This window comes from Hippopotamus amphibius, chromosome 5, assembly GCF_030028045.1.
Source record: "Hippopotamus amphibius kiboko isolate mHipAmp2 chromosome 5, mHipAmp2.hap2, whole genome shotgun sequence".
Classification (NCBI taxonomy): Eukaryota; Metazoa; Chordata; class Mammalia; order Artiodactyla; family Hippopotamidae; genus Hippopotamus; species Hippopotamus amphibius.
Window position 1 is genome coordinate 39,172,847 of NC_080190.1, and position 13,053 is coordinate 39,185,899.

General features: G+C 41.5%; 1 protein-coding gene across 5 annotated transcripts in view; it reads right to left on the reverse strand.

Moving 5' to 3' along the window:
* Window positions 1–12,852, reverse strand: part of FAS (Fas cell surface death receptor) — a 29,218-nt gene extending 16,366 nt beyond the window's left edge. For 4 of the 5 annotated variants that reach the window (XR_009053919.1, XM_057736445.1, XM_057736444.1 and 1 more), the window contains exon 1: window positions 12,632–12,852. Coding sequence is in view for 3 of the 5 variants with exons in the window: in XM_057736445.1 (XP_057592428.1) it covers window positions 12,632–12,661 (30 nt within the window). In the remaining 2 variants the exon portion in view is untranslated. Of the gene's footprint in view, window positions 1–4,646; window positions 4,805–12,631 lie in introns of all 5 variants that reach the window. The other variant, XM_057736447.1, reaches the window with a different exon arrangement.
* Between the last annotated feature and the right edge of the window lie 201 nt (window positions 12,853–13,053).

The following is a 13,053-nucleotide window of genomic DNA, read 5'->3' on the forward strand; positions in this document are numbered from 1 at the left end:
ATCAGATTAAAGCCTTACTGAGCTCTGCCCACCCAGCCCTACCCACCATCAGTCCCTCCCATCAGGAAGCACGCAGGAGGCTCCTAGATAGCTTCCTCCACAAGAGGGCAGACAGCAGGATCAAGCAGTATCAGCAGCATTTCGTCTTGTGGAACTGAAAACCACAGCCACAGAAAGATAGAGAAAATGAAAAAGCAGAGGACTTTGTACCAGATGAAGGGACAGGATAAAACCCCAGAAAAACAACTAAATGAAGAGAAGACAGGCACCCTTACAGAAAAAGAATTCAGAATAATGATAGTGAAGATGATCCAGGACTTTGAAAAAAGACTGGATGCAAAGGTCAAAAAGTTTACCAAAGACCTAGAAGTAAAGAGCAAACAAACAGAGAAATATGCAACACAATAACTGAAATGAAAAATACACTAGAAGGAACCAATAGCAGATTAACTGAGGCAGAAGGGCGAATAAGTGACCTGGAAGACAGAATGGTGATAATCACTTATGTGGAAAAGAATAAGGAAAAAAGAATGAAAAGAACTGAAGACAGCCTAAGAGACCTCTGGGACAATGTTAAACGCACCAACATTCGCATTATAGGGGTCCCAGAAGGAGAAGAGAGAGAGAAACGACCTGAGAAAATATGGGAAGAGATTATAGTTGAAAACTTCCCTAACATGGGAAAGGAAATAGCTACCCAAGTCCAGGAAGTGCAGAGTGCCAGGCAGGATAAACCCACGGAGAAATACGCCAAGACATAGAGTAGGCAAATTGACAAAAATGAAAGACATAGAAATGCTATTAAAAGCAACAAGGGAAAAACAACAAATAACATACAAGGGAACTCCTATAAGGTTAACAGCTGATTTCTCTGCAGAAACTCTGCAAGCCAGAAGGGAGTGGCATGATATATTTCAAGTGATGAAAGGGAAGAACCTACAGCCAAGAATACTCTACCCAGCAAGGATCTCATTCAGATTCGACAGAGAAATCAAAAGCTTTCCAGACAAGCAACAGCTAAGAGAATTCAGCACCACCAAACCAGCCCTACAACAAATGCTAAAGGAACTTCTCTAAGCAGGAAACATAAGAGAAGAAAAGGACCTACAACAACAACAACAACAAAACAATTAAGAAAATGGTAATAGGAACATACATATCAATAATTACCTTGAATGTAAATGGACTAAATGCACCAACCAAAAGACACAGACTGGCTGAATGAATACAAAAACAAGACCCATATATATGCTGTCTACAACCCACTTCAGACCTACACACACATACAGACTGAAAGTGAGGGGATGGAAAAAGATACTCCATGCAAATGAAAATCAAAAGAAAGCTGGAGTAGCAAGAGTCATACCAGATAAAACAGACTTTACAATAAAAAATGTTACAAGAGACAAGAAGAGACATTACATAAAGATCAAGGGATCCATCCAAGAAGAGGAGATAACAATTATAAATATATATGCACCCAATATAGGAGCACCTCAATACATAAGGCAAATGCTAACAACTATGAAAGGGGAATTGCAAAGCAGAAATAGAGACACAGGTGTAGAGAACAAACACATGGACACCAAGTGGGGAAAGTGGGGAGAGTTGGGGGGGGAATGAACTGGGAGATTGGGATACCAAATTGTACACTCTAAATATATGCTGTTTATTGTCTGTTAACTGTATCTCAATAAAGTTCTTAAAAAAATGCATTTCTAACATCCAGGCTTCAGGAGGGAAAATCACACCAACATATCAAGAAAATACCTTAATTATCCAGGGTCACTCATGAGCAAAAGGTAGAAAGGTAGGACTTGTTTAAGTCTTCTCACTCCTATTATAGTGTTTTTTCCCCACACCCAACTCACCATAAAATATAGCTTACTTTATACGAACAATTTTATGTAAAGAATAATTGGAACTGGTAAACAGATCAGAGGAATTAAGCCTCAATAAGCTGGCTTCACTATCAAATCACTGGCTTTTCAACCCAACAGACATTTCTCTAGAATCTACTATGTGCAAGGTTCTGTGAATACAGACATGAGTAACATTGATTATAATGGAAAATGAATGTTAAGTTTCCAAAGGCAGATTCGCACACAGGCATGTTATTTGTAATGTATTCATTATTTGGGGATTTTTTAATGTTGTATTTGCACGATTCTTACTTTTTAAAACACATTTGAATCTATGATCTTTTTCTAAAGCAGCTCTGAACAACAGGTACTTATTAGTATCGATTTCTCTTTTCAAGATGACAGTTCCTCTCTTCTTACCTTCTCTACAGAAGGTCATCCTGTCATCCTGTTAATATTAGTCCCTCTTCTAGATCAGAGCATCAACAGCTAATGAACAGTAACTGAATTGGGCACTTTAGGAAACAATACTGTGATTTAAATCACACCAAAGAGTTAACTGCTAAGATGGGAAGGGCTTTCAAATGAAAACCATTCACCTTTTAGGATTCTTATTCTATAACAAACTTTGTGCTATTTGAGAATCAGGAATTAAATATAGTAACCATGTAACATTCCAGACATCACCAGCACGGGAAAATTCTCAAATAAATGTAAAAATCTCTGTAGCTACAAGAAATCAGTAAGTCCTTTTTGCAACAGATAATGGAACACTGAATCTAAGCAACCAAGTGAGTAGGAGCAAGTCCTTTCTGTTATTAGCCACCTCCGTTGCTGGGAAGAGGGAGTTAACAGTGAGATATAACTTGCTCTCCTTCTTTTTCAATTCTGCTTTCTTACCAGAAACCGAAGAAAATGACACAGATTTAAACTCAAAGACATTTGAGTCAAAATTGGGCTAGCAAAAATTGACAAGTCAAAGGTGCTCAAAGTTGATACCCGATAGTAGGTGTGTGTGTGTGCGTGTGTGTGTGTGTGTGTGTGTGTGTGTGTGTGTATGTGTACGTGTGTCCTCTACAGCTATAGAGCCCGTCCTACTTGGTATGCTAATTTCATCCAGCAGTCTTGTGACAATATTACAAGCAGGTCCACAATTTCTGGTTTAAATGATCAAGTGCTCAGAGGAGCAGCACATTTGACATTTATCAATTGTTACATTAGTGCTATTTCTACAAAAAGCTGTGCATATAGTCAACTTTCTGGAGCTGTCTAAAAGGAATGTATGTTCTAATTTTCTTTTCGTTTTGAAGTTTTTGACTGGAAATCAAAACCCACTGTCCAAAATACATTCAGAATTTAAGAAATGTGATTCTTGGAGTAGAACAGTGAAAGATATAAATATCACTGGCCATGGAGCAGAAACCAGCACAAAATATCTCATATTTGATCACACCTGCTTCACAGAGCAGAATTTCTGGAAACATTTCTTACTTAGTTCAGCATCAAAGAATTATGTCAAGTATAAAGAAAGAAAGGTGGGTCTAAAGAGCGTGTTCTAACTGTTACATGATTATTATATAAGCAGTGTTCCACACAGCTTGTATTTTTTAAAGTTTTTGCATTAGCTCAAGTTTGCAGTATGCAAAGATTTAACCCAAACTTTTCAGGCAGAAACTGGGGTGTTTTTGACTGTGACAAGGCAGGAAACCCACAAAGAACTAAATGATCAGAATGCTCAAGAAGTTGTTTTTCAAAAAAGCTGAAAAGGCCAGAAAATGAATTAAAGAGTTGAAAAGTGGATAAACTAAGGCAAATGATAACCAAATAGAAAAAAAAAAGGAATAAAATTAATTTAAAATTAATTTAAAATCTCCATCATAACAAAGATTAAAAAGTCAGAGAGACTTCAAGTTTATATTCTGCTGGGAATAGTATTAGCTAACACATTAATCAATTATTTAAATGAGCAAATACTTTGTTGAGTACCTACTATGTGCTGGACACACAACCAGGAACACAGCAGTAAACAGATAAAGACTCAGCTCTCATAGAGTTTATATGTAACTGAAGTGTGTTAGCAGGGTTCTCAAGAGAAACAGGACCAATAGTGAGTGAGTGAGTGAGTGACAGTGTGTGTGCGTGTGTGTGTGTATGAAGAGAGAGAGATTGATTTATTTTAAGGAATTGGCTCACACAACTGTAAAGGCTTGGCAAGTCCAAGTTCTGCTGATGAGGTAGGCCAGTATGCTGGGGAGTCAGGGAAGAGTTGCAGCCCAAGTCCAAAGGCAGCCTGGCAGAATTCCTTCTTCCTTAGGGGATCTCAGTCTTCGTTCTCTTAAGGCCTTCAACTGATTGAATCAGGGCCACGCACATTACAGAGGGTCCCTAATTTACTCAGAGTTTACCAATTTAAATGTACAAATCATCCAAAACAAACAAAACCTTCACAGAAACATCCGGAATAATGTTTGACCAACTATCTGGGTGCCACGGTCCAGTCACGTTGACACATTATTAAGCACCACGTGGAGGGAAATGATGAAGAAACACAGTAGGCAAAATGTCAAGGAGAAATAAGTGCTATTTAAAGGAATAAAGCAAGCCTGGGCAGCACGGAGAGTTTGAGGGGTAAAGCAGTGCTGTTTCAGGAAGAGCGGTCTAGGAAGGCCACCAAATAAGAAGACATTTGGGTAGTGACCTGTTGCAAGTGGATGACTAGCCGGGAAGGGCTTTCCTGGAAGGTCACACCCAGAGGAACTTGGCTTAGCCCAAATGGGGACATACCTGAGGTCCTCAGCAAAAACATTATTAGCAGCTAGCTACCGAGACAGAGAAACATCGATGTCTCCTGAACCACACAGGTAATTAACATGTTGACTACGGAAGCCACCGTGGGATCACACAGCCCATCATAACCACAGATGACGCAATCTTGCAGAATCCTGGAACGTCAAAGCAGAAAGGGACCATATAAGCATCTGCTTAGCTTCAATATACATTTTAAAAATGGATCTCCTTGAGTCTTTCATTATCTACAGGATTTTAATATATTCTGCAAATCAGAAAATTTGCTTTTCTCTCTCTGAATCATTCATGAAAATGTTAAGTCAGGAAACCATACCCTAGAGTCTGTTACCCATACTCCCTTGACATTAGCCTGGCTTCTTACAAAGTTCACTCACATACATCAGCTTGTGGTCGTCACAATAAACCTACACATGAGGAATTATTACTGTCTAATTGCATAGCTGAGGAAGCTAAGCACAGAGAATGTGAAATGACTCATCTGATAACCCACGGTTAGGACTGGCTAAGGGAGGACTTGGCACCTCTGGCCCAAACACCTCTGGGCTGTTTCTGGTTTATAAGTTAGTTTCCTAGCTGCTTTCGTCACTTAGGTAAGCAAACAACTCAATTTGTTTTCAGACAATGGTTGGCAAGATGCCTGTGTGTGAATTACACAATGAACCTTCAAAACAAATGCATGCTGAAACTGGAGAGTCCAGCAGGAGCTTCCTGAAAACCAGAAGTCAGTCCCCTGCCCTCTAGGTGGGGAAAACTGTAGCAGGAGGGTTCGGGCTGGGGTTCTGGCTGGCAGGGGAGGTGAAACTTCCCAGCCTTGGTCTGCAGCTTGAAAAGAAGGGTAGTTGAGGTTTCCCCTCCTCCCATCTGGGTGCTGAGTTTCTGCGAACAGCCACCACTGTGAGTCTGTTGCAGGGGTTGGGATCTGCAATGCAAAAATAGGAACCAGAAGTCTTCCTATCCTACAATCTTTGTGCTCGCTCCCTTTAAAACGCTCAGAAACAGGATGACATAAGAGTTTGTCCCTTGTAACAGACGATGAGAAACTGAGAGAACAGTCTGGATTATTATTAACTATCTCCATCAGTGATGAATCACTTTTCATAGCCAACCTGGTTACTACACAGAAGAAGCAAAGCAGAGACGGCCAGAGCCAGAAATTGATGACCACCCTTCAGGCATGCCACTCTGCTCTGACAAGCTCTCCACACTTTCTCAGAAATCATAAACACTCAAGATCTAATACAGAAATTACAAATAGAATAACATCACAGGGACTGAAACAAACTACTGGAAGAAACTGAGAATCCCATTAGGATTACTTCAAAGAAGCAGTGTGCCAATTGGCCCTAAGAGATGAGCTAGGGTTTGAAAAGGAAGTTTAAAAAAAAAAAAATCACCTTTTTTTTTTTCTGTTCTTAGTGAACTTCAAAGCAAACAGGAAAAGAATTTTAAAAAACAGAGGGAAAAAAAAAAGGTGTCGGGCAGTGAAAAATGCCAGCCTTTCAAATGGCAAGAGTAAGTACACAGATGCCTGGAACTGTCAGTGAGATTTTTCAGTACCAAGCACATACTTCAGACTGACTACAAGTGTTCAAGCTGACTACAAGCTTTCCAGTAATCACAGGGAAGAGTTTTAGAGATGACCTAACCCAAGCCCGTCATCTGATAGAAGAAGCTACGCCCCAAACTGGTGGAGGAGGGACTGGTCCATGTCACACAGCTAGCTCAAGAGATTCAGGCTCTTATGGGCTGAACTGTACCTCCCTCACCTCCAAATTCCTATGTTGAAGTCTTAACCCCAGGTACCCCAGAATGTCACCATACTTGGAGACAGGGTCTTTAAAGAGGAAATGAGTTACAGTGAGATCCTTGAGTGCACCTTAATCGGATATGACTGATGTCCCTATAAGAAGAGGAAATTTGGACACAGGCACAGACAAGGAAAAGACGATGTGAAGACAGGGAGAAGGCCATGGACAAGCCAAGAAGAGAGGCATGGAACAGATCATTACCTCAGGGTCTAGCCTCCAGAGTTGAGAGAAAATAAATTTCCGTTGTTTAAGCCACCCAGTCTGTGGTGCTGTGTTACAGCAGCCACAGGAAATGAGTAGAGGCCCAAACCACCTCTCTTAATTCCCTCAGATTCTGGATTTGAGGGAGGTAGGTGGTGCACACATGCTTGGGAATCCCTCATAGCTGAGCACTAGGATTTCCCATCTTGAACTATCACTGAACCAAACAGACAAGAGACTGCAAATAGTCTTCAGAACCAGAATCATCAGGGGCCAACAGGAATGTGAACTTCTTCCCAGTCTTATAGGCCACACTAGGGGGTTGAAATCTCACTGTCCCCTACTGCTCAGGACACAACTGAAACAACAGACTAGTTCTGGTAGTTTGCTTTTTAGACTTTTAGTTACTTACCGATACTTTAGGAAAAAGGAATTCTAAAAAGACCATTAATAGTCCACCATTTCCGATTGTATAATTCATCTCTAATATATCTGTACAGAGGGTAAGGAAATAGTAATGACATTTGGTAGTAGGCGTATTATTGAAAAACTGAAATAAAAACAAATAAAAGAAAATTTTCTATATTAAAAAGATAAGTGAAGATTCCATTCATTCTTATTTTTTTTCAAAATGTGTAAATAAAAATACACAAGGTAATCTTATTCCAGTAATGTTTTCATTCTTTCTTAAGGCTAGTTTCTTGGGCAGACCAGGAGAGAGACAGTTGAGACAATGGGAGTTAAGTGACTGGTTAGACCACTGATTGAATCAAGCCATAAATAAAATAAAATGAGGAAACCCAAAGAATTCCACCTGGGATTAGATTTTTAGTTTAGTGCTAGACTTAGAAAAATTGTCCTCAAAACCCCAAAAGAGGGGACTTCCTAGGTGGCGCAGTGGTTAAGAATCCGCCTGCCAATGCAGAGGACACGGGTTTGATCCCTGCTCCAGGAAGATCCCACGTGCCTCGGAGCAACTAAGCCTGTGTGCCACAACTACTGAGCCTGTGCTCCAGAGCCCCCAAGCCACAACTACTTGAGGTTAGCGAGTGACTACAATTACATGGAGAAGGTAACTGTGTTATAGACTAACAGCATCTGAAAAGATAAGAAGTCATCTCTGGTGGAGGAAATGGTAATGGGAGGGCTACCAAATCCTAGAGCCCTAGGGTTCCTGAATGCCTGGGGAGGGTCACAGAGGTCTCACAGGAGTAAAGCACCCAGGTGGAACAGACACCAATCTGTAGGAAGAGCTGGTCAAAATGGAGAGGTGCACCTGGACCAAAGAGGCAGCCATTTGATCCAGGGGAGTGGCGGCCAGGTGGCACATGGGTCCAGATCTTCCATTTTTCAAGAGAAACCAAAATCCTCCAACATATAAGTGGTGGCAACTAGTATTAAAAATATATAGCTGCATACATACATACTGTACGTGTCGATACTGTGTTGGGTAGACAAAACATAGTCTGGGCAGGGTAAGCCCAATTTTTGAAATCAGGCCTAAATCCATACAGACGTTCCTGTGAAAAAACAGTCCATTAGGAACAAGGATGCTTTTGTGAGGATGGCTAAAAACCATAGGTCAATCTTCGGCAAGGGGCAAGAGCTTTACACCACATGTTCTGAGTTCATTTTCTCTCTCTCTCTCCCCTCTTTTTTTCCAATATCTCTGACCTCAGAAATCAAAAGTGTTGACATTTCTCACACCTTATATTTTTATGGCCTCCCAGAACACAGAGGTGACTAAATCCATAATGCTACATCACTCGACTATAGGACAGCCTGACATTAATGACTCCAATGCGGTTTATTCTAATTTTCCAAGTTTATCCCAGTTCATGGCTTAACAAACCCTACATACAGTAGGCCTGCTTGCCTTGCTTGGCTGAGTACATCTGCCAGTTGAATTTGTAGTCAGATTTGCTAATTTACAAGACTGCTTACTCAAAATGCATAATTTAATACAAAAGTCACTACCATCCCCTACTTAGATCCATCATCCTCTCCCACTTGGATCTCCGGCCAAGTGTCCAACAGAGCAATTGCTGCTGTTTCTAACTGCCCATAGTTGGGGTTGCCTTTGTTGTACAAAAGGTCACTCCAAATCGAAAAGGGAGTTGTGATCAAAGAGGAGAACTAGCCCATTTCCTTCCGAGGACGGTGAAGTTAATGTTACAATGATCAACTTTCTAATTTGGGCCTTACTACACATACTCTCACTTCAAAGAAAATATTATAAAAGTATGCTAGTACATTTGAATTATTTTTTCCTGTTTAAGACTGAGTGGAAGATACTTAATTGGTGTTAGGAGTCCAACTACATAAAAAGCTAAAAATGTTATTTTATTTCATTTTGTTTATTTATTTATTCAATTCCTTTCATTTTAAAGCAAGGGTCTTCCAGGTAGTTATTAGGTAGTTAAATGCTGTTTTCTCACTTTTGTGAATAGATACACACACATAGCAAAAAGAATAAAATACTATCCATTAAGGTGCTTATAATGATTCTACAAATAATTTTTTGGTTATAAGCTATATATGTTATTATCTTTACATTATTACTTATATTATTATTTTTCAACCTAAGTCAATAAGTCTTTAGTACCTATTACAGAACATGTGCTCATTTAAGGGACTTTTGGAACCCAAGATAATTTACCAAACTGGCACTTAACTCACTAGGGGTTTTCAAGTGGGGGATTTCCTTATTCAGGTTTTTGATCATCTCTTAGAAAATGATTGCTCTGTCCTTGACAGTTGTGGTATAAGTGCTAGTAGCCTTCAGAGAGATTCCTTTGAAATACTGACACTTCCACAGTTAAGAACTATTTAGAGGTAATTTTTTTAGTGTCCCAAAGAAACATACTTAGAGACAACATCTAAAGCCTGAGTCCTCTCTGCCTCTATTTCACCTTTTTCCTTCTATAAAATCAGTGCAAAATTTCTTTTTCTAAATTATATTCTAATTTTGCCACTAACGGGTGGAGACAGACAATAGAAGATTTTTCATTCTTCTAATTGCAGCTAGTCATATATCAATTTCATTTTTGCCTCCCAATCTTGCCATCTTTTATAAATTTGTGCTTTTCCATCCCGGTTGTTAATGTTTTAAAATTACATTTCGTAATTTATTTTATTCATAAGAACTCTCAAGTTTTTTATGATATAAGGAAAACATTTCTTCGGCTGGTTTAAGGAAAATTTTTAAATTATAAACTAAACAATTGTCCTTTGTTTTGTCCCCAAAACTCTTCTGTATTATTACTTATAAATACACCGGGTTCTTTTTCAGTTGCCCTCTCCTTGCCCTCAACCATAATTCTGAGAACTGCTTTAAGAAATAAAGGAGAAGAAAATGGCTATCTAGTAATTGCCTAACCACAGACCTAAATAGTACAAGACAAAACCTATCAGGACTATATGCTATTAAAAGAAGCAGCAGGGCTCACAGCTATTTCTCACACAAATTTCTTAAGTAAGTTTGCCTCTTTTCCTGCATTCTTTAGACATGTGTGAATTGTTTGGGACTTCCAAACATTTATCATAGATGCCATGGAATGGACACCCAGAAACTAGGGGAGAGAAAACGAACTCCAAGAGGGAAGAAAGAAGGGAAGAGAACCAAAGAGGTAAAGGATGGGATATTTGCTGACCATAGATCACACTAGAGACAAGACGACTATAAGAAGAAAGAGAAAAAGAAAAAATATGGCTGCTTCCTCCTATCCACTTCCAGCCCACTGACATGATTAAAGCAAATTTGCTTCTGTGTTCCGTGTTCCGTGTAATTACCACTCGCACCCCCATTTAATTTGTGACTAGTAAGTAAGACCTACTAAGTGCAAGGTCATAAAAGCAAGCATTTTCTGGAGACACACAAGGTGACATAATGGTGTGGAAACTTCTTTTAAGAACAGAGGTGTGATATTGCAACAGTGACTGGTGCAGGGCAGGATTCTGTGTAACTAAATTTAAGAGTCATATTAGAAAAGAGAAATGGAGGATACACTACAAAATGTAAACAATGATTAGGTGATAAGGTTATGTCGGATTTTTTTCTTTTTACACATCTGTATTGATAAATTTTATTTGATAAATGTTAATTTCTCAGGTCATATATCATGTAACAATAATAAATTGTGTTTAATACATAATATTATAGATATTATAATATGTATATATGAATAAACGTATGTACATACATGCACACATTTGTGTGTATGAATGTGTGTGCATTCTTTCAGAAAAAGCAGTTTCCTTGGTGCTTTAAACATGCACCTCTGGTAAATATGCTATAATATAAAAGTTAAGCGCGGCTCTGGGCTTTGATAATTTTGCTACACTTAGTATTGTTGTTCCAAGAACAAAGAGATTGTCAAAGCAACTAACACTGCAATAAGGTAGTGGTTAATGACAAGGAAGAGTGTGATCTGAGGTTGTATAAATGGTTTCTCAATTTTGAATCTTCAGTTTTCTCCAAGAAAATTTCCAAAGGAGCCCAAATATTGTACATTATTTCTGAAAGGACCAGGGAGAATATTTTTTTTTTCCAATCATAAAATGGTTCCAGACATCAATGTTTTTTTTCCTTTCAATCTGGGTGTCATCTGGACATCAGGTGCAATCAACAAACCACCCGGGGCGGGGGAGTCAAGAGAGGGAGAGAATACGGGGATATGTGTATAAAAACAGATGATTGAACTTGGTGTACCCCCCAAAAAATAATAAATAAATAAATAAAATTAAAAAAAAAAACAAACCACCCGGGGTTTGGAATTGGATCTAAATTAAATCCCAGCCCTGCCACTTACTGTTTGGACTCGGTCGAATTACTTAAGCTTTCTGAACCCCATTTTGCCATCTGTAAAATGAAGATGAGGACATCTTCATTACTGCGCAGCTGCTAATTGACTGAGATCACATGCATAAACATTCCTATCGCACTGCCCGGCACTTTGATGCGCCCCAACAAAATAAGAATCCATTGGCTTTCGGAGAATTCGGAACTCAAATGAACCCCTCGAGGCCAAGTGTCTTCGATCAGCTATCACCGAGCTGGCATTTCTGAGGTACGGACTCTCCAAAAGAAGTGGTTGGGGCTTAGGCTTCTAGGCCAAGTACAGGCTCCCCAGCGCGTGCGCGGTGGCAGCAGGTACCACAGCCTGAGCAACGAGGCCAAGGTTCCCTCCCGCTCCGGTGTTCAGCAAGCAATGAAAGACTACAAAAAAGAAATAAAGAGGGGGGGGGGAGCTAAACCTGACGTAGTGACTCACGGTCTTAAGGAGAGGAATTCCCGGAAGGGAAACAAAACAGTTTCTTTTTCTGTGTAGTGATAAGAAGGTAAACAAGTCTCTTAAGGCGCATTCAGCCCCAAGATAACTTTTTCAAGAAAGAAACGATGCAATCCAAAGCCTCAGGTTTAACCACTGCCTCGGGGCTGATTTATTCCTTAGAGCTGGGACCTGTCGGAAGACTTGTATTAAAGGTTCAGAGAGTACAGGTTCTCACCGTCCCGCAGCGCACACATCCACCCACACAGCAGCGAACCTGTGGCGTGACATGTAAGGACTTCTCCAGAAGGTCCCTCCTGCCTCGGCCTGGGCTCTCCCTCCAGCGACCCCCACACCTCCCAGGCCCCGGCCCGCCCCCCAGGCCCACCCCTTCTGCGCCTGGGACAGCGTCCCAGGGAGGACCCGGAGCTGTTCTGCCTGCCCCGCGGGCTCGCCGCTTCATATCCAGCCCCGCCAAAAACAAGTTCCCCGGTTTCCTGAGAGCCGGCCCTCAGGGAAAGTCCTAGCGGTCCATGGGAGCCAGCCCGTCAGAGGCCTGGCAAGCCCGCCGCCCACGCGCGCATCCCCCTGTCGCCCCCGGAGCGCGTCCAGCGCCCGCCGCACCGCGCCGGCCCAGTGGCTGAGCTGGGAGAGGCCCCCGCCGGGGCAGGAGAACACTCACCAGTGGCAAGAGAACCCAGATCTCGGACATGGCTGTGGAGCAATCGCTAAAGTGAAGGAGCCTCCCCAACTGGCACCAGAGCGGGTCACACACCCCGCGCGAAGTGACAGCCCAGCCTGGCCCCTCCCCGCCGCGGGCGCTCACGCACAGTGACTCCAGGAGCGCTTTTTTCTTTCTCCAGCAGCGTCTCTGAGCGCCCGCGTGTGGCTCTTCTGAGTGATCTGAAAAGACTCACAGAAATGTCCCGCCAGGGGTGGGGTGGGGGGTGGGGCAGGGGTTGGAGGAGGAAGTTTTGGTCCGGAACGCCCGGGCGGGGGAGGGCGCCTTTGATTCTGCAACTCACCCAGCGCGCGCGGCGGGGAGGGGCGGGGTGATGGGGAGCGGGGGAAGAGTCAGGGTTTGTTGCACGAATGGGCATTCCC